Source organism: Jaculus jaculus, chromosome 2 (genome assembly GCF_020740685.1).
Source record: "Jaculus jaculus isolate mJacJac1 chromosome 2, mJacJac1.mat.Y.cur, whole genome shotgun sequence".
Taxonomy (NCBI): Eukaryota; Metazoa; Chordata; class Mammalia; order Rodentia; family Dipodidae; genus Jaculus; species Jaculus jaculus.
This window is the reverse complement of record NC_059103.1, coordinates 194,207,390-194,228,348: the sequence shown is the minus strand read 5'-3', so window position 1 is coordinate 194,228,348 and position 20,959 is coordinate 194,207,390. Positions and strand designations below refer to the sequence as shown.

At 43.5% G+C, this 20,959-nt stretch overlaps 1 protein-coding gene across 1 annotated transcript in view; it reads right to left on the bottom strand.

Moving 5' to 3' along the window:
* Positions 1–11,445: 11,445 nt before the first annotated feature.
* The window catches only part of Fam91a1 (family with sequence similarity 91 member A1), a 60,684-nt gene continuing 51,170 nt past the window's right edge, over positions 11,446–20,959 (bottom strand). The window contains exons 21-24 of the mRNA XM_004661354.2: positions 19,005–19,109; positions 18,146–18,269; positions 15,847–15,916; positions 11,446–14,237 (exon numbers count right to left, since the gene is read on the bottom strand). Of these exons, the coding sequence (XP_004661411.2) occupies positions 14,052–14,237; positions 15,847–15,916; positions 18,146–18,269; positions 19,005–19,109 (485 nt within the window). The 3' untranslated portion in view covers positions 11,446–14,051. The remainder of the gene's footprint in view (positions 14,238–15,846; positions 15,917–18,145; positions 18,270–19,004; positions 19,110–20,959) is intronic.

Here is a 20,959-nt window from a genome sequence, read left to right as displayed (position 1 = left end):
GACTGCTCTTTTCTCCACTGTAGGCACTTGAGAAACAGCCATGTCCCCTGGCCTTCTCTGGTGAATGAGTGACCTGGGCCCCTGCAGTGCCCGTCACAGTTCTGTGAAGCCATAGAGCAGCTGGCATGAGACACCCAGCAGACCTCAGAGAGTCGGGAGCACAGGCCACCGCCGAGAATCGGGCTTCTGCATTTCTTTTTCTGGCTGTGTTTTAGGGACTGACACCATCGCTGTGCAGCGACAACAAGATCCTGGAGGGTCCTGGCTGCCTGCCAAGGCTACCAGAGAACAAGGGACTCTGTTAGTGCCCCCCCACCCCAACTTAACAGGTACCTTTTCCAGTTTAAATTACTCCTGCTTCAGTTACAGAGAGTGAAGGTGATTTTTCTTCTTGTTTTTTTGTTTGTTTGTTTGTTTTTTGTGGTTTGTTTTTTTTTTAACTTCCAACTATTCCACTAAAGAAGCCCAGTCACTCCACATAATCTCAAGAAAAAGAAATCAGACACCTGGATGGTTCGTTCATTCATTCACTCGTTCATTCATTCACAAGTAGCTGCTGAGTAGCTTGTGTGTTCCACAAGCTGGTCTGAGCCCGTCTAGACAATAGAGAAGGGCAGTGAGCAAAGCAGACGGAGATCCTTGACCCCATGAAGCTGCCATGTGAAGGGAGGCAGATGACAGAGGAGACTACGCGTGTGCTGGACCAGGGGTGGCAAGTAATGGAAAGGGGGTAGCAGGGCCACCTCACTATGACTGCGGGAGAAGGCTGCAGTCAGAGACACCATAAACGGAGGGGCTGAGAACACAGCAAGGGATTGTCTGCTGAGAGTTCAGGAGACCTGAAGGGAAACTCGAGTTGCTCCTTCCTGGGGCATTGGGGTGGTAGGGACTCAGTCCCACGCCTCCCTCCTGTCTTCCAGTGTGGTCCTTTACAGGGCACTCAGGGCTAAGCTCGTCTCCTAGGACGGCTGGAGGTCCTTTGCAACCTTGGCTTGTGGAAGCCTAACTCCAGTCCTTGACTCTGTTGTCACCTGGTCTCCCCTGTGTCTCTATAACTCTCTTTTAGGACAGTTATTAGATTTAGAGCTGGCTCTGCTTCTCATTCGTCATATCTAATCAGTTCTGCAAAGACAGCTTCCAAATAGATCCACATGTTAAAGTTCCACATGGTGGGCTGGAGAGATGTCTTAGCGGTTAAGCGCTTGCCTGTGAAACCTAAGGACCCAGATTCGATTCCCCAGGACCCACATAAGCCAGATGCACTATGTGGCGCACGCATCTGGAGTTCGTTTGCAGTGGCTGGAGGCCCTGGCGCTCCCATTCTCTCTCTCTCTCTACTTATCTATCTATCTGCCTCTTTCTCACTCTGTCACTCTCAAATAAATAAATATAAATAAACAGAAAAAGAAAAAAAAAAATTCCAGATGGATATGAACTGGTGAGAAGGGTGACCATACCTAACCCAGCCCTGTAATGTTCTTATTTAATGACGACCTGGAGTGAGGGAAGGAGCGTGGTGTCAGTTGGGAGAGAAGGCCGAAAGCTGAGAAAAGAGGAAACAAGAGGCTTTGGGTGACTATGGCCTGGCCACCTGTACCAGTTACTTTCTCACTGCTGGGACAAAACACCCAACCAAGAAGCAGCTTATGGAAGGAAAGGATTCACTGTGGCTTACAGTTTCCAGGGGAAGCTAAGTCCTAGTGGCAAGAGCAAGGCAGGAGCAGACAGCAGCCAATTATCCCATCTTCACATCAGCAGAGAGAAAGTACAAAGCACAAATGCCAGGCAGAGCTGGACTATAACAACTCAAGGCCCAGCCCCAGTGACAGATTTCCTGCTGCAAGGCTTCACCTCCCGAAAATGCCACAACCTTCAGGAATAGCATCACCGGCTAGGACTTAAGCATGCAAATATACGAGACTGCGGGGTGGACAGTTTAGGTGCAGACCACCACGCCATCTCTTTCAAAGAAAGTGAGTAACCTGGAGCTAGCATGGCAGTTGTGGGCATCAGGGAGAGGAGGAGGTTACCACATGTAGTATGTACGTATGGGTGTAGTGTGAGCAGCCCTCCATTCCTCCACCTTCTAGGAAAGAAGCCTTGGTCACCTAATGGTCACTTTCCACATCCCCGGCTGACTGACAGCTCTATCCATGTCAGAGCTATGGATAACCATACATAACCTCTCTCCCTGGAACTGCCTCCCTTCAGCTCGCCATTTTCTGGGCTGGTGAACTTGTCTGCAACCTGTTTTACCCAGGTCGCTTTGGCTATATTGTTATTGTTATTATTTTTTTTTCATTTTTATTACCTCATCATTTCAGGATTTATAAAAATATTTAAATTAGGAACTCCATTTAGACATCTTTTTTTCAATATATATTTTATTTATTTGAGAGAGAGAAAGAGACAGAGAGAGAGAGAATGGGCACACCAGGGCGTCCAGCCACTGCAAACGAACTCCAAATGTATGAGCCCCCTTATGCATCTGGCTTACATGGTTCCTGGAGAGTCAAACCATGATCTTTTGGCTTTGCAGGCAAACGCCTTCACTGCTAAGCCATCTCTCCAGCCCCCACTTAGAACTTTTATCTAAGCCTTGCCCCCTTCCTAGCCATGGTGGCTCTTGCCCTGGTGGGAAATATCTAGTCTTCACAGCTCCTAACAGCATGATATCTTCTCTCCCATTTTGCAACTGAGAACAAAGGCCATGCAGGGGAGAGGTTCCATCTCATTTCAGATCATGTCCCAGATCTCCAAGGAGGTGCCATGTGCCAAGAATATTGCCCACATGCTGCTTGATAACTTCAGCTTATGGCACCTTCTGCCTCCTTAGTCTCTCCAGTCAGAATTTCCTCTTGGTCATGAGCTCCTTTGGGGCAGGAATCTCTTCTGTGAAGAAAAGACTCAACAGGTCTCCGGGATATGCAGTCATGCTCCCTCTACCAGGGTCTAAGGCACTGAAACCCCCTTCAGGCCTGAGCCCAGCAGCAACAGGGCGAGGAGACCTGGGAGCCTCCAGGGCTCTTGGGACAGTTCTAGATCTAGGCTGCACTTCTGTGATCCCATAAAACATAAAGACCAATATACTGATGATCCCACCTATTCAGAGAAACTTCAACTGGTTCAGCCACGTCGAGCGCATGCGCTGGCAACCCGGCAAGAAGGGACTTGGCGCCCATCCAGCGTCAGCATCTGGAGTCAGCCAGTGGGAGAGTGAGGGCCTGGCTTGACGTTTCAAATGCCACTGAACATCCCTGACAGGTATCCCTTTTCTTATTCATGTGAGAGGAACATCACACTTCCCACTTCAGAGATGTAAAAAATTGAGTTCCAAGGAGGTTGAAGTGGCTTCCCAAGGTCACAATTTGTCACATTTGTGACAATCTACATGGCCGAGCTGACGGTTGGTCATGATGGGCTGCCTGAGGGACACAGCGTCGGCAGGGGTGCTACCTGGAAAGTGGTTTCACCTCGTCTCGGGGTCATGCAGGGTTGTTTTTCTGCACAGTGTGGCCTTCTCTCTGCAAAGGCACTGTGTGGTTGCCCTCCATGCGTCCCCTCGGCCGTCACTTGGAAAGGGACTTAAAAGGCTACAGAAGATTGTTGTATTGAACTGAGTGGAGCCTGAATCTCAGTATCTATCTATCCATCTTCTGTCTGTGCATCTATCCTCTATCTCTTCTTTTCCTCCTTCCCTCTCTCTCTCCATTCGTTCAGCTGTCACTAGTGCATCCCCTTGCAGAGCCACAGCTGCTTCCTGAGGACTGATCACAGAGCGGGCGCTTCCATCTCCCGTAAGCACAAGCAACCCCAGCTTCCCCCTTTTTCGTGTGTGTGTGTGTGTGTGTGTGTGTGTGTGTGCCTGTTTGCATGGGAGGGCACATGTATGTGCATGTATGTTTAAGGAGACCAGACATCATCTCAATTGCTCTCCACTTTATTCTTTGAGACAAGATTCTTGCTAAACCTAGACTGCATCAATTTGGCTAAACTAGCTAGTTGGTGAAACCTAAGGATTCCGTTTCGGCCTCCCCAGTGCTGGGACTATCATGCCTGACAGTGTAGGCTGTTGTGGGCATCCGTACTCAGGTCCTTATACTTTCAGAGTAAGCGCTTTACCCACAGAACCATCTCTCTAGCCCAATTGCAGTTATTTGTTTTGTTTCCTTTGTTTGTTTTTGTTTTTGGAGGTAAGGTCTTGCTCTAGCCCAGGCTGACCTGGAATTCACTATGTAGTCTCAGGCTGGCCTCAAACTCACAGAGATCCTCCTACCTCTGCCTCCCCAGTGCTGGGATTAAAGGCGTGCGCCAGTACTCCTAGCCCAACTCCCATAACTTTTTTAAGAGAGAGAGAATTGGCACATCAGGGCCTCCAGCCACTGCAATCAAACTCCAGACGTGTGTGCCATTTGGTGCATATGTGTGACTTTGCACTACATGGAATCTGGGGAGCCGAACATGGGTCCTTAGGCTTTGCAAGCAAGCACCTTAGCTGCTAAGCCATCTCTCCAGTCCCTCTCCCCCATGATTAATCCAGCATTATATGCAAGGTGGTGAGAGCAAGGCCTGGCCCATCATAAGAGCTCCATGAATGGCACCAGTCATGTCTTATTGCTCTGTAATTGTCCAGAAGAACACAAATCTTAATGGGGAAAGTGACAAATGAGTAAACTTGGCAGCCCACCCCAAGAAGGGTTTATGGGTGTCTGTGAAGGGGCACAGTAGCACCAGCAAGGGGGTACTGCCTCCTCCACTTCTCCTCCCTGGGTGGCTAGCTACCACCAGGCTTGGGTCTCGGCAGCACCAGGGAATAAAAGATCACATCCAAGCTGCGAACCTAGTGCTAACCCGTCACGGGAGCAGCTCCTGAGCTTCTCTGTAGAGTCAAGCTACCATGGGACGCATCCATGCTCCGACCAGATCCCAAGGTGGTATGGATACCCCCGCCGTCCCTGGCTGGACCACAGCCGGCCCGTGGACCCGGTGAACACAGGTGAGGAGTGAATGACAGGTCTGTCCCATGATTCTCACACATCATTCATGGCAATGACTTAGCGATTAAGGCATTTACCTGGCAGGCCAAGGGACCCAGGTTCGCTTTCCCAGGACCCACGTTAGCCAGATGCACAAGGGAGCATATGCCTCTGGAGTTTTCAATGGCTGGAGGTCCTGGCGCACCCATTCTCTCTCTCTCTCTCTCTCTCTCTCTCTCTCTCTCTCTCTCTCTCTCTCTCGTCAGTGGAATGGGGGCAGGGAGGAGGAAAATGATGGTACCAACACATGATGTGTCCATACCAAGTTTCTACTTGATAAAATTTTTAAAATAAAACTAAATAAATAATTCCTAGCTTCTTCTGTTTTGTGCTGACTTTGTGAGATCAGAGCCCAGATGGGTGCCTACAGACCACCTACGAGGAGTAAGCCCCAGCACCCATCAGAGAGGAAGAGGAGGCAGGGGTGCTGGGCAGGCCAGCACTGTGAGAGAGACATCTCCATCACTGGTGTGGACATCTGTGAGAAAAAGAGGAGGCCACGCCCATGCCCTCCATTCCTCCATCACTCCAGGAATAATGTAGGGGGCCTTCTGAGAATGGTCTAATGTGGTCCCCTGCCTCCTGGAAATACATTCAGAGACAACCTAGAGTTCTCAGAGTGATTTTCCAAGTGAATGCAACCAAAAGTTAGTGAGACAAGGGAGGGGGAACAAAGGGGTTCCCGTGAATTCTTGTTCTTGTAAAAGCAATGGGCTATTCTCCTGCAAGCTGAGGAGTTTCTCAGCAAGGAGGATTCAAAAGAGAAACACTGCCACCTTCTGGGAGGGAAGAGGCTGCAAATGAATCCGCAGCCCCTTCAACAGAGCATCTGCACTCTGCCTGGCCCAACACTTTCACTCAAGGGACCAGGACCAAGACTTTTAAAACCGGCAATAAAAATGGAAACATTGGGCTCTAGCCGGGCGCGGTGGCGCACGCCTTTAATCCCACCACTCGGGAGGCAGAGGTAGGAGGATTGCCGTAAATTTGAGGCCACTCTGAGACCACATAGTGAATTCCAGGCCAGCCTGAGCTAGAGTGAGACCCTACCTCGAAAAACCAAAATAAATAAATAAATAAAATAATTTTTGCCAAGTTCTGAAATAAAAGAAAAGTAAAAAATACTGGGGAGAGATTGAGAAAGGAGGCAGGGAAGAGAGGGAGGGAGGCAAACAGGAAACAAACGAACAAACAAAAGAAATGAATTGTGGTCAATTCACAATTTTCTTAGGGGGGAACCGACAACTTGCCAATCCTGAGGCTCCACTACCCAAGACAAACCAGATGATTTCTCCATCTACTCAGCTGTTTGTTTCTGTCCTTTAGCAGTTCTTTAAATTTGTCCTCAACGATATCTTATACATTTCTTAAGCTTGTTATCAGGTGCTATGACCTAAATATCTGTCCTCCTATGTTTATTTTATTTATTTATAAGAGTAAGATGGAGAGAGAGACAATGAAAGAGAGAGAAAAAATGGGCATGCCAGGGCTTCCAGCTACTGCAAATGAACTCCAGATGTATGCACCACCTTGTGCATCTGAGTGACGTGGATTCTGGGGAATCAAACTGAGGTCCTTTGGCTTTGCAGGCAAGCACCTTAACTGCTAAGCCATTTCTACAGCACCCCGCACCTATGTTTTTTGAAGTCCTGGCCCCAGAATTGATTGTATTAAGAGATGAGACCCTAGGGAAGCAACTAGTTCATGAGAGCAAAGCTCTAAGGAAGGGATTAGCATCCTAAGAAAATAGATCGCTCGACCCTCTACCAGAGAAGACACAGGGAGAAGAAGCCATCTATGAATCAGTTCTCACCACATGTGGCGTGCCTTGATCTTGGACTTCAGCCTCCAGAACTGTGAGAAAGAAATGGGCTATCATATACCCAGCTTATGAGCAGTTTGTTGTAGCACCTCAAATGGACTGAAACTCCGAGGATTTCACTTTACTTTATATTTATGAAGGGATTATGAATGGCTGTATAGACATATTTATTTGTTGAGGGTTTTGAGAAAGATCTTTCATTGTATTTATATATGATTTTGCCACTTAAAGAGTTATTTTGTGAGGTATACTACAAAAGGCTAGAAAAAAAAGGACTTTAAAAATTTTCACCATCAAGAATAAGTTTGGGCTGGAGAGATGGCTTGGTGGTTAAGGCACCTGCCTGCAAAGCCTAAGGACCCATGTTCAACTCTCCAGATCCCACCTAAGCCAGACACAAAAGTGAGGTAAGCGCAAGGTCACACATGCCCACTAGGTGGCGAAAGCATCTGGAGTTCGATTTCAGTGGCTGAGATCCTGGTGTGCCATTTCCCTTGTCTCTCTTTCTAAAATAATTTTTAAAAAGAATGATAAGTTTGAAGAGCTAGATTTTTAACCTGATTTAAACATTATGTCTCTACAACCATCAAAACATTAAATGGTACCCCATTTTTATGTATCAATTTAAAATAAATTAAAAAATAAATTTAAATGAAAGTTTTCTTTCATTCTATCTGCAGTACAACTGGTTTTTTCTTTTATTTGGAGAAAGTGTGTGTGCATGTGTGTGTGTTTGAACACACCAAGGCCTCTTGTCAATGCTAATAAATTCCAGATGCAGGCTGGAGGGATAGCTTAGTGGTTAAAGCGCTTGCCTGCAAAGCCAAAGGACACAGGTTCAATTCCCCAGGACCTATGTGAGCCAGATGCACAAGGTGGTGCATGCTTCTGGAGTTTGTTTGCAGAGGCTGAAGGCCCTGGCACACCCAATTCTCTCTATCTGCCTGTTTCTCCTCTCTCTTTCAAATAATTTTTTTTTTTAAATTCCAGATGCAAGCACCACTTTGTGCATTTGGCTTTATGTGGGTACTGGGGAATCACACCCAGGCCAGCAGGCTTTAACCACTAAGCAAACTCCCCAGCCCAATGACTGGTTATTAAAGAAATTCACTTTTTTTTTTTTTTTTTTTTTTTTGATTTTTCAAGGTAGGGTATCAGTCAAGGCTGACCTGGATTCACTACTTAGTCTCAGGGTGGCCTCGAACTCACGGCGATCCTCCTACCTCTGCCTCCCCAGAGCTGAGATGAAAGACATGTGCCACCACGCCAGCCTTCACTTCCTAAAGTCTCTTCATTTCTAATAACACTTGTTCATTCTTTCACACTTCCCTAGTAGTGAGCGTGTCACCTGAGACATGATCACCCCTTTCTCCACCCTTTGAAATGCAGCTGCTTCTTGCTCGGACCATCAGCTCTTGGTTCCACTACCACACGTCACTGGTTAATGGTTTGGTAGGGTTACTTACATTGCTTCTGGTTTATGGAAACTATATTTTCCAGAAAATCAATTAATAGTGATTTTAAACTACTTATGAGGGCTGGAGAGATGGCTTAGTGGTTAAGCGCTTGCCTGTGAAGCCTAAGGTCCCCAGTTCAAGGCTCAATTCCCCAAGACCCACATAAGCCAGATGCACAAGGGGGTGCATGCATCTGGAGTTCGTTTGCAGTGGCTGGAAGCCCTGGTGTGCCCATTCTCTTTCTCTCTGCATCTTCCTCTCTCTGTCTGCCACTCTCAAATAAACAAATAAAATTACTTATAAAATAACTTATGTAGTATCCAGGTTGTACATTAAAATAATCTAGTGAGGGGGGAGTAGTGTTGTGTGCGTAAATGTGTACATAGTCTGTATGCTTTGTGTCCATGAAGCAAGAGGGCTGAACACTGTGGTTGAAGCTGAGAGACAGGAGCTATTCTCCCCGCTCCTTAATAAATCATGAGGCTGGGAGATTTCTGATTTGAAAATGCTGAGCCTTTTGTTCTTGGCATCTACCCACTAAAACCACAAGGAGAAAGAGAAACAGAACCAATCAATCAAGCAATTAAAAAACTAAGCAGTTTGTACATGGAGATGAAAACATTATCCCAGGCTGGCAGATGGGTGTGTGGATTAGAGGAAGAGGGCTGCACCATTTTAAGGAACATGTACTCCCCAACTTTTCTTCTCCAAGTAGCCACAATACTATGGGGAGACTGAGGCAGAGGCTGGTCAGGGAGACATAGGAAACAGAGATGAAGGGGTAAAGTTCAAAGTCATTTCCTGCTACATAGCAAGTTCAAGGCCACCTGCTCTGATGAGACCCTGTTTCAGAAAAAAGCTGGGGCCGGAGAGATGGCTTAGCAGTTAAGGTGCATGTCTGTGAAGCCTAAGGACCCTGGTTCAATTCTCCAGAACCCACGTAAGCCAGATGCACAAGGGGGGCATGTCTGGAGTTCATTTGCAGTGGCTGGAGGCCCTGGTGCACCCATTCTCTTCCTCTCTCTCTCTCTCAAATAAATAAATACATTTTAAAAAGAAAGAAAAAGCAAAAAACAATTTTTTAAAGTGAAGGCAAGTTTGAGTACCAATTGTTGGGACCCCAACTTCCTCCTCAGCTCCCATTCTGAATACATGGGAAAGACTGAAGGCTTTTGTCCTGGAGACTCCTTAAGCTTGGAACACTATGAGTCCCCACCGTGCCATCCATGATCATGATACGTAACATTGTTTGGAGCCAGAAAAAAACAAAACCCTTCAGGCCCTGGCAGTTGGGAGCACCCTCATCAAAACATGACCCCTTGTGATTCCACCAGTCAGCACCTATGACCACGGTGAAAAGAGAAAGTGACGTCTGCACCTGTAAAGTGGGCGAGATCTTAAATCTAACACTGAAGAGCCAGTCACTTCATGTCTGAAGTAAATCTGATCATCCATATATGAGTGTAACACACACATTTGTTCATTCTTCCAATTGGCTTTTGGGATCTTTCTGTTTTCTGGTATCATACACAATACAGGCAAGCTGCGACTTGCCCCAAGGCTCTCTTCAGAGTACTCGTGAGGAAAGAGGTATACAGCTGCTAGTGGGTGCCATTCACTCTCCTTGCCCAATACCTCATTTCAACCTCTCTGGTTCTGTACTTTCAAATTTATTGACAACGGTTCTTTGGCATACTTATTATCTTCTTAAATTTTTGGACCTATAATTATGCCCTTTTAATCCATAGTGCTATTTTAGTTCTTCTTTATACTTCGTTTTATGAATCTCATCTGTCTCATGGAGTTGCTACACCCTTTTTCTAAATTGGAAAATTTAGTCAACTTATATTTATCATGAGTTCATATCTATCTGGGCCATTTCACAGTACTTTCAACTCTTCATTTGTCCTGGATTTTCTTACCACCACTGTCATCGCTATAACCAAACGCACATTTCTTTCTTGTTTCCTCATTCTATTTTTCACCTTGAACTGGCTTGGAATTTATAACTCCATTTTTAGTGGTATATTTATATTTATCATGCATAATCCCAATTATTTCTAACTTCCTCAAGTTTAACTGTTGTCACACTATTGTTCAATGGGAATTCTAGGCCAGCAGTCATTTTCTTTCAGTACCATTTCTTGTTTCAAGAAATGCTGTTCAAGCTGACAGAAAGCTGAAGAAGCCATTCTGCATGCAGTTCAGTGGGAGAGAACGAAAACACCAGTGAAGATACTCAACAGTGGACACTTAAGCCTCATAATTGGCCAGCCAGGCCAAATGAGTCAATGGGTTCAACAGTGGCATGTCAGTCTTGGTGGAAACCAACTGCCCTCTAATTGGACTGGAGGGCCCCTCCATGGGAGGGAATACATCCCTGATACTGAAAACTTATAACAGGGGTAGTCATGATCTGTAACGTCTGTTGATGTCTAGATTAATGTATATACTGTGCTTATCAAACTGCCCAGTAAGCACTTCTCTTAATATTCATACTCATAGTAATGCTACTCTCACTTTGGGTAGAGAATCTTCTCTTTTCAGATGGCAGTGACCTTGGGATGACTCAAGGTATAGTGCTGGAAAGAAGTGACTGGAGTACTGAGTAACATCTCTATCACACCTTCTAAGACTCAGGGTCTAATGCAGAAGAGGTGGTGGAAAGAATGTTAAGAGCCAAAGGAAGGATAGGACTTCTTACAACGTGCTCCCTCCAGACATAAAATGGCCTGCATATCCATGACCTCATAGTGCCTGACACTACCCACACCTTTAAGACCATCATAAGAGGAGGAAAAGACATGACATCAAAATAAAAGAGAGACTGACTGAGATGGGGAGGGGATATGATAGAGAATGGAGTTTCAAAGGGGAAAGTGGCAGGGGGGAGGGTATTACCATGGGATATTTTTTATAATCATGGAAAATGTTAATAAAAATTGAGAAAAAAAAAAAAGACATGCTGTTCAAGAAACGTGGGAAAGCTCAGCCGCAGACCAGGCTCATCTCCGGCCTATCCAGTGATCTTGCAAGCGTGACATTAATGTAGGAAAGCCACCGCAAGGGAAGCCCAGCTCTGTCTCAGAAATGGACGTTCAGAAAATTAAGCACATTTCCACAGCAACTCCACCAACACCAGTTTATTTGTAAACATGTTATATGTGTCAATAATTAAATTGACAATACTTTATACAATTTCATTGTATAATATTGACATTATAACAGAAAACAATCCACTGTACTGAGTTACAATTTTGGTACTTTAAAAGGTTTTAATATAAACTGTACTTGAAACACTGAACATAAAAAGAAATGTGAATGGCAGAGAACACAAAACACCCCATAAGAGAAACCAATATTCCCCCTAAAGCCATCTGTGTACATAGTCTTAAAAAGGGGTTAGAGAAACCAGATGACCCTATTTTAAATGATTACATAAAGTTGAATCCACTTGTGAGGTGCAACTGTGCCTCTACTAAAGTCTATGCCCATTTTGATATTATCAGCCCTCCCTCTGCACCCCACCCCACCCCGCACTGATTTCTAAAGAATGTGTGCTGGCCATGGTTTGAGGTGCAGGTTTGAGGCAAAATGAAAGTGGGGAGAAGGTGCAAATCCAAATGAAATTACCCTAAACACTTGGAAAACAACTGGATAAAACTTTCATCAATCTTTGGCCAACAGTCTACCTTTTATTTTTTTTTTTTGTTGGTGCTGAACCTTACCAACACTTGTAAGACTTGGCGAATGCATCTGTACATGAATTAACATATGAACAAACAAGCCATGTTCATGAAGCAAAGCAGAAATCAGCATTCAATGTGGTGCTAACAGCTCTAAAAATGCAAACTGTTCCTCGGCAAGGGTCTTCAGCCAAGGGCCTCTCTTCTCTGATGATTTTGTTCTCCTCAGGCAGCACAAGACATCAGAGCTAAACCGTCTTTTCCGTGTCCCCTGAAGTTCATGGTCACCATCTATTCTCACTCAGAGGAACCAGAGCAGGAAGCCACTGGGCACCTTACGCTTTCAACTCAGCAATAAGTACATCACTGTCAATAACTACAAACGTCCAATTCTTCATTAGTGTACGTGTCACTAGAGTTTGCTTAAGCTGTTAATACAATAAATAACTACAGTTAATTTAAACAAAGCAAATTAAAATGAGATTAAAGACCCCTGATTAAAAGAAATACTTACAACTTTCAGTTGAAAAATTGTAAAAGTTACATCCATACATAACTAATAGCACTAGGAATGTATGATATCAATTATTAGAAAAATAAATGTGTGATTCACAGTCGTAACAAATTATTTTAATATTAGTATTTTTTCCTTTTGTAGGCAAACATGACATACACATGGTTTCTACCTTACATAAGACAAAGTAGAAGACTAAACATTACCGCATTTACCCCAGGCACAGAACTAACTGTGTCACAGGTAACCTGGTCCAAAATATTCAGTTCTACATAGAAGCCATGGTATTCAATACATGGCTATATTAACAGTTTTAAGAAAGGCATATACTTCAGAAATATGTTACAGACACAAATATCAGTTCCAAAAGCCGTCAGCAAAAATGTCAGCCTATAACACTGTCAACTTTTCAAATGCTTTGTCTGGCCCATGAATTTGGTTAGCTTTACAGCCAGCTAAATGGCGACACTGCACAAACTTCACAAGGAAGGTGACTTTAAAGTCTAGGTCATAATTCCAAATATTCTAATTGACATTGGAGATACAAAAAGTATCCATCACTCAAGAAACTCTTTAAAATTATTCACTATTTCCACATTATTTTCTCCAAAACTATCAGCCTAAATTTAAGACCCCCAATGCTTATGTGTTCAAGCTGAAGTATTTAATCCAAAGGCACCACTTAACGCTCCAATTTAAAATCACAATCCTTTTGCTTTGAGAACATCAAATTCGATTTCCATAACAATCCCATTCATTGGTAAAGCTATAAAACAACAAACAATGGGATGAGCCAAAGCCTCAACTACAGTGGAAGAGAAATTCTATTTCTCCATAAAGACCCTATGAAAATAGCCCTAAGTGAGGGACAACAGAAGTCCACATTACAAACATTATTTAAAAATAGAATGTTTCCCGAAGCCTCTTGTGAGATGTCAGTGAATAGGCAGGTTCAGATCTTATAAATCAAGGTTAAGTTCTACATAACTATACTGATTTACATACCTCCAACACTGTTCAATTGATATACATAATTTACAGACACCCACAGGAATTAATGCCCTAACATACCATCTCAATACTGATGCTTACTGTTTTATAGCTTTACAATTCTAAGTCTCAAGGAGCCTTTGCAGAAGAATTCCACCTCTTCCTTTGATCCCCTAAGTATAAGTAACAAAATATAAAATCAAACAAGATTTATGTCTGATACACTAACATATAAAATTACCACCGCAATACTCATAGTGACTGCTTAAAACCTAACAGTCATCCAAAGCCTATAAAGTATATCGCTAGTTTTATAAAAGAAATGCAGATTGTCTCAAGGTAAAAAAGAGTGCTGGCTGCTAAAAAGCACTGTTACAGTAAGATGTACAATGACGGACACACTTCAGAAAATGCAGCCACGTTCCTGCTTCTAGTGCCAGTGAAGCCAGGATGGCACCACAGCAGGGTGCTTTTTAGTAGCAAACACTATGCAGCTGATGTGAAGGAAAAAGGCAGAAAGTGTGAACAGTAAATGGTGTCGTCAAATTATTGCAAATGGAGATTAGCAATAAGAAGTGAGGAAGGTGACCGTCCACTCCATTCTGACAGGATGCCATCTTTAAACATTAAATTTTTTGCAGGAAGTGGAACTCCCATATCGGCACAGGATGACTGCGAAAGTAAACTTGAAAAGCCAGGCTCTGTGTGAACATCCAGAGTTGAAGCACCTTCCTATAGACCAAGAAACAAGAGAAACACCCACATTCAGTTTTACCAAACACAGTATCACTAAATGAGATATACATGGATCTCGGTTATCTGAGAAATGTTCAGAGAATATAACACTATAGGAGATGGAAAGATCCACCTCACAATCCCCAATAATGACACACTACAAGCCAGTCTGTAGTAAGTGTGCTTATTTAAACATAAGAAAAGCTTAGTGTCACCCAGCAGAAGGCCACTAAAAGACCTGTCACAGCACGTGACACCAGAACAATCCGTGCACTCCTAGGCTTCTCAGACCTCCTTCTCTCCAGACCCCAGGCTCCGGCCCAGCTGCCTCCTTCCGCATCCATACTAACCAGGCCCATATCTGAACTCGCTCTCCACGCTCCTCCCACGGCCTCCGGCGCTCTCTTCATGAGGTTAGTGAAGTATGGAAGATACGCTTGACCCTCCCACCCTTACACTCCTCAATCTTTTCCTCACATTTAATCCCTTATTCAGTTTTACCCATTTATCCCCAGAACATATCCCAAATGACTATCACTCGTCACAGCCAAGGTCAGGGGCTTCCGAGTGGCATATGTACTGAGAACTGCAGAACTCTCCCACCTGCTAATTGCATCTTTAAAAATGGCTTTTGTGTATCTATGCTTAATTCACTGGCATAACAGCATCTCTCTAAAACAAACGTGCCTTCACTAGAGACCCTTGAAGATTTATTTGTACTTTCTCTTGAAAAAGGTGCTCAGCTGCCAGCCCATGAAGCTCAGGCAACTACAATAACCTCTGAACTAAGTCTGTGCCTTGCCAACACTGATGTGCATTTTAAAACCCTCCAACACAGTGTTTCTCCACTTAACAGCTTTCATAGTCTCTTTCGGGATCCGCACCAATCCAAGCCCTTCAGCGCGCTCCGGAGGCCGCCCTCAACCACACCAGTTCCCTCTTCCCTCCCCACCGCGTTTCTGCCACCCTTGCCTTCCGTTCCTTGTGCACTTAGTGTGCTCCTGACAGGGCTTTTGTAGTACCTCACCTCCTATGCTACTTGGAATATTTTTCCAGTTTAGATATTATTTCTCACCTTTTATGTTAGGGCTTCCTTCATATTCCATCCCAGTATGGTTCCTTCAAAGTACTTACTAAATGCCATTGGTCACATATTTTAATGTTTGTGCTGTCTCATACAGTATTATATACTATTACATGAAATAATGATTTCATAAAGTTGAATCAGATATTCTGAGCAGAAATATTCCATCCTGAAAATTCATCTATCTAGAAATACCCTTTCCACAGTGTTGTGGCTTCCACACAGATGCCCCCTCCTGGCAGCAGAGCAGCACTGCAGGCCTTAGGAAGGCGCTGGGCCTGGACAGACCCTCCACACAGTTCTGCTGGTAAAGCACAGGCACAGACAGAGATCCTCAAGGCTTGAGGCTTGTCTGTGAATGCCTGGCCAGAAACCTGCCAGATAGCTTGCAAATCTCAGAATCTGCACTGATAAGATGAAATGAATGCTTATGATGCATCTCGTTGCTGGGGAGACATAAAATCAAACACATACTACAAAATCTCTACACAAATACCACCTGGACTTTTTGGAGTTTGTTACCTGGAATGAATGAACAAAGTTAAGGACTTGTAGAGAGAGTTTTCTACTGGAATGTAAAAGACTTTGAAGGCTAAAAAAAAAGAGAGAGAGAGAGAGAGAAAAAAAAAGTTTAAGACAAATGTAAAGAACTCAAGTTTCACAACAATATAATAAGTCATAAAAATTCTCAGTGATTCTCAGAAATAAAAAACTTTTGCCTGTTTTAGTAAGGAGTAACAGTATATTTTAAAAGGCCATTTTGAACTATAGATATAAATATAACATATAACCAAAATAAATTACTGTTTAAAAAGCATTGAAACTGATAATGAATGCAAGCATCAAGTAAGATAGTTTTTTAAAAAATATTTTTATTTGCAAGGAGAGAGACAGAGAATGTGTGCACCAGGGTCTCCAGCTACTGCAAACAAACTCCAGATGTATGAGCCAAGTTCTGCATCTGGATTTAAGTGGGTACTGGGGGATCAAACTGGGTTGTTAGGATCTGCAGGCAAGTGACAACCACTGAGCAATCTCTCCAGCCCTAAAATACATTTTTGAAATAAATATCTAGGCACTTAAAAGATAGAAATTGTGCAAACTTTCAACTTCCAAAATGATTTTAGAAAGACAACCTGAAGAAAAAACTGAAAGATTTAATATAAATAACCATACACACAGCAACAATCATTGAAACTTCATATTATTTACACTTTTTATTCGTATATGTTATTTTTGGAGCACAATTGTTGAAATTATCACTTGAGTACCTTAAACTTTCTCATATAAGCTCCATTAAGACAACTAAATAAGTCATTTGCTATCCAACTGTTTTCCTAAGTTCAAAACAGGCAGATTAAGGCTATCACCTCTCCAAGCCATTTCATGACAACTGGCTCTGTGGGGCTCTTCCCAGCTAAGCCAGTTGGGCTCAGAACCTTCCAGCACTGCCCGCAACAGCCATTCCCCAAGGATCAGTTTCCGTAAAAGTAAACATCCATGTCATCTCTAAAAGGTCCTCTGTGCTCATTCCAGAAAGTAGAGAACATTTTAAAAAGTCACCAGAATTCTCGTATAACTGTTGGTAAAATAACTTGAGGGTATTTAAGTTAAAAAAAAAAAAACACAAGAAGCCAGGCGTGGTGGCGCATGCCTTTAAACCCAGCACTCAGGAGGCAGAGGTAGGAGGATCACCATGAGTTCAAGGCTACTCTGAGACTACATGTAGTGGAATCCAGGTCAGCCTGAGCTAGAGTGAGACCTTATCTTGAAAAACAAAACAAAACAAAATAAAATTAAAAAAAACAAAAAAAACCACAAGAGAAACTTTCTAGATTTATAAATACTTAAAAAAAAAGGGGGGGCTGGAGAGATGGCTTAGCGGTTAAGCACTTGCCTGTGAAGCCTAAGGACCCTGGTTCGAGGCTCGGTTCCCCAGGTCCCATGTTAGCCAGATGCACAAGGGGGCGCACGTGTCTGGAGTTCGTTTGCAGAGGCTGGTAGCCCTGGCACACCCATTCTCTCCCTCTCTCTCTCTCTCTGCCTCGTTCTCTGTCTGTTGCTCTCAAATAAATAAATAAAAATAAACAAAAAAAAAAAATTTAAAAAAAAAAAAAGGCTCAGCCTGGCGTGGTGGTACATATGTTTAATCTCAGCACTCCAGAGGCTGAGGTAGGAGGATCGCTGTGAGTTCAAGGCCAGCCTGAAATTACATAGTGAATTCCAGGTCAGCATGAGCTAGAGTAAGATCCTACCTTAAAAAGCAAACAAACAAAAAAAAAAAAAAACCAATAGGGGGCTGGAGAGATGGCTCAGTGGTTAAAGGTGTTTGCCTGCAAAGCCTAAAACAGCTCAGGTTCTATTCCCTAGTACTCACGTAGGGCCAGACATACAAAGTGGTGCGTGCATCTGGAGTTCGTTTGCAGTAGCAAGAGGCACTGGCACACCCATACTCTTTCTATGTCTACTTCTTTCTGTCTCTCTCTTTCAAATACGTAAGTAAAAAATATATTTAAAAACAACTAGGCTCAATCTTCATATAAGCATGTCCATTTTTAGCATACTTTCACCAAACCTGGATGACTTAATTACATTTACAAATTCATGAATCCAAAACATTGGCTTGATACTAATTTCTAATCTACCAAATGTAATCCTGGAAAAATTTTTTAAAAACCCTCAAACTAGCAATCTTTATTCAATTAACAAATACATGGGGCCATTGCTATATTAACATGTGGAATAAAAGAGCAAGTCAGAGAAACTTCAGTGACAGCCTAAAAACAAAGCTCAAAGGATGACAATGAGAATTGGCCCTCACCTGTCTTTTGTGCAAAGGCCATGTGTAGCAATTTTCTGACAGACTTTCTGGTTTAGTTCTGAACTAAACAAAGGAATTCCAAAGCACAGCTCCAGGGGAACCCAATCTGCTTCTGTGGTGGCACCTGGAAGGGTACAAAGCGCTTTTAAAATCATCTACTTACGTACACTGCCTGGCAACAAGGCTCTATTAACCAGAGGCTCCTGGGCTCCTCCTGCACCAGCGGTACCCACCAGTGGGCTTGGCAAGGAAGGGGCTCAGAAGGGGTCTCTGAAAGGAAAGAATATGTCTCTGAGTATGTACATGTGTCTGGGTCGATGGCACATGACTTTTACCAAAATGTTCAAGGCAGTCATTTGCAGCACTGCAGGCTAGGGAAATGGCTCAGCAGCTAAGACCTCTTGCCTGGGGAGGGCAGAGACCAGAGAATTGCTGGGGTTCGCTGATGAACAGCAGCTCCAAGTTGAGGGAGAGACCCCATCTCAAAGAAATAAACAAGTAAGAGATAAGAGAACAACACTGGACATTCTGCTATGGCCTCCACACGCATACATGGGACGTATACATCTACACACATGTGCACATACCACACATCACAGCACACAAATAAAGAGCCTTGCAGGACATCTGCAAGATGAAATAATGAGTCAAATATTTACAATAGGAGGAACAAAACTGAAGTTATCATTTTCAGGTCATAATTGTACTTGAATTATTCTAAGCGCATAAAATAGTTATTAAAACTCATAAAAAAAGTTTGTTGTGGATCATAAATACAGAAAAGTAGCATGCAAGTAACTTAACAGAACAGATGAGCCTCAGAAATTAATAGAACTGCAAAGTGTCTTTAACATCTTACCAGAGTTCTGCTTTGCTGCCAAATCTACAGCTGCTTCCTCGATGACCATTTCGAACGATTCTGTGCTCCCGTTTACATCTGAACCAGAGGCCAAATCGGGCTCGCCTTATAATTTAAAGGACATAAGCAGTATTAGGAGCCTCGTAGTTGGACTTCAGGTGACAGTAATTGTGGTAGTTTGAATAGATGGCCCCCAATATACTCAGTGTCTTGTTAGCTTGTACTTTGGATCTGCAGCCACTTGGCTGGGGTGATGTCACTAGGCGGATCTTAAGGTGTGGTGGTGGGTTTGAGATTTCAATCTAAAGATATGCAAAGTGTGCCTAGCTGGAGTTCCTGAAGTGTGCTATGCTGTGTGGCTTTTGATTTGTGCTTCTTTGGACCTGTGAAGGCAGGTAAGCTTCTTCAGCCATCATGGAACTTCCCCTGAAACTGTAAACTTCAATAAATCCCTTCCTCTATAACTGTGTCTGGTCTGGAAGTTCATTTCAATGAACCTGAAGCTGTCTGCCACAAAACTGCTAATCCGATAAATTCCCCTTTAATACAATTCATTCTATTGGTACTGTTCCTCTAGAGAACCCTGACTAATACAGTAATGATAACAGAAAAATAATGAATCACCTTTGGCTCAAAGTAGTAAAGGGACATCTGGCAATGTCTAGAGATGTCTTTTTTAAATTTTTTTTTGTTTTTTATTTATTTATTTGAGAGCAACAGACATAGAGAGAAAGAGGCAGAGAGAGAGAGAGGACAGTGGGCGCTGGGGAATCAAGCCTTGAACCAGGGTCCTTAGGCTTCACAGGCAAGCACTTAACTGCTAAGCCATCTCTCTAGCCCTAGAGATGTCTTGATTGTCATGAGTTAGAAAAGAACAACTCAAAAAGCAAAGCATAAGGTTAGGCCCTCACCTCCACCATTATTAATACCATTTCCATCCTGTGGAAATGTGCAGGGTGAATACATTATATTCCTCTTCAGACATCTTTTCTGAATCCCTCTAGCTTTAAACACGTAAGATCTCCAAGGTCCTACCTCTTCTATTCTCTCATCTACTACTCTTCAGCAACTCCTATCTTTTGGCTGAGTTAGTGTTTCCAAATTCCCTCTGCCTTAAAGGCCACCACTATTAAAAAAAAAAAAAAAAAATTCAACAATCACCTTTTGTCTAGTGCACTCTGTATTTTTCAAAGCTTGGTTCCAACTGCCTTCTGCAGTGGCTCAACAAAGCTGAGGTATGCCTTCTCTGTCCTCTAAGCAGTGCCCTCTCAGCCTCTGAATTCCTCAAAGCAGGCTGACTCACTTGTTTACATTCCCTACTAAGGTTTTCCTCTTTGGACAAAAATCACACTTCACTCATTTAAGTTATCTCCAGCAGTTAAGCAGGTATTTATATGTTTAAACATTTGTGAGATAAATGAAAACAAAAATGGCCACAGTATAACCACTCTGGACTGACCATAAACGTGTATCCTGGGGCTGGAGAGATGGCTTAGCGGTTAAGGCACTTGCCTGTGAAGCCTCAGGACCCAGGTTCAACTCCCCAGAACCCAGGTAAGCCAGACACACAAGCTAGCACATGCCCAGAAGGTGACACACGCACACAAGGTAGCACACGCGTCTGGAGTTCAACTGCAGTGGCTACAGGCCCTGGCATGCCAATCCTCTCTTGAGTACACACATTTTCTCCTAAAAAGAAAACTTTAGTGTTCTGGGCTGGAGAGATGATTTAGCAGTTAAGCACTTGCCTGTGAAGCCTAAGGACCCCGGTTCAAGGCTCAATTCTCCAGGACCCATGTTAGCCAGATGCACAAGGGAGCGCAGAGTTTGTCTGCAGTGGCTAGAGGCCCTGGCGTGCCCATTCTGTCTCTCTATCTGCCTCTTTCTCTCTCTCTGTCCGTCGCTTTCAAATAAATAAAAATAAACAACAACAACAACAAAAAAGAAAACTTTAG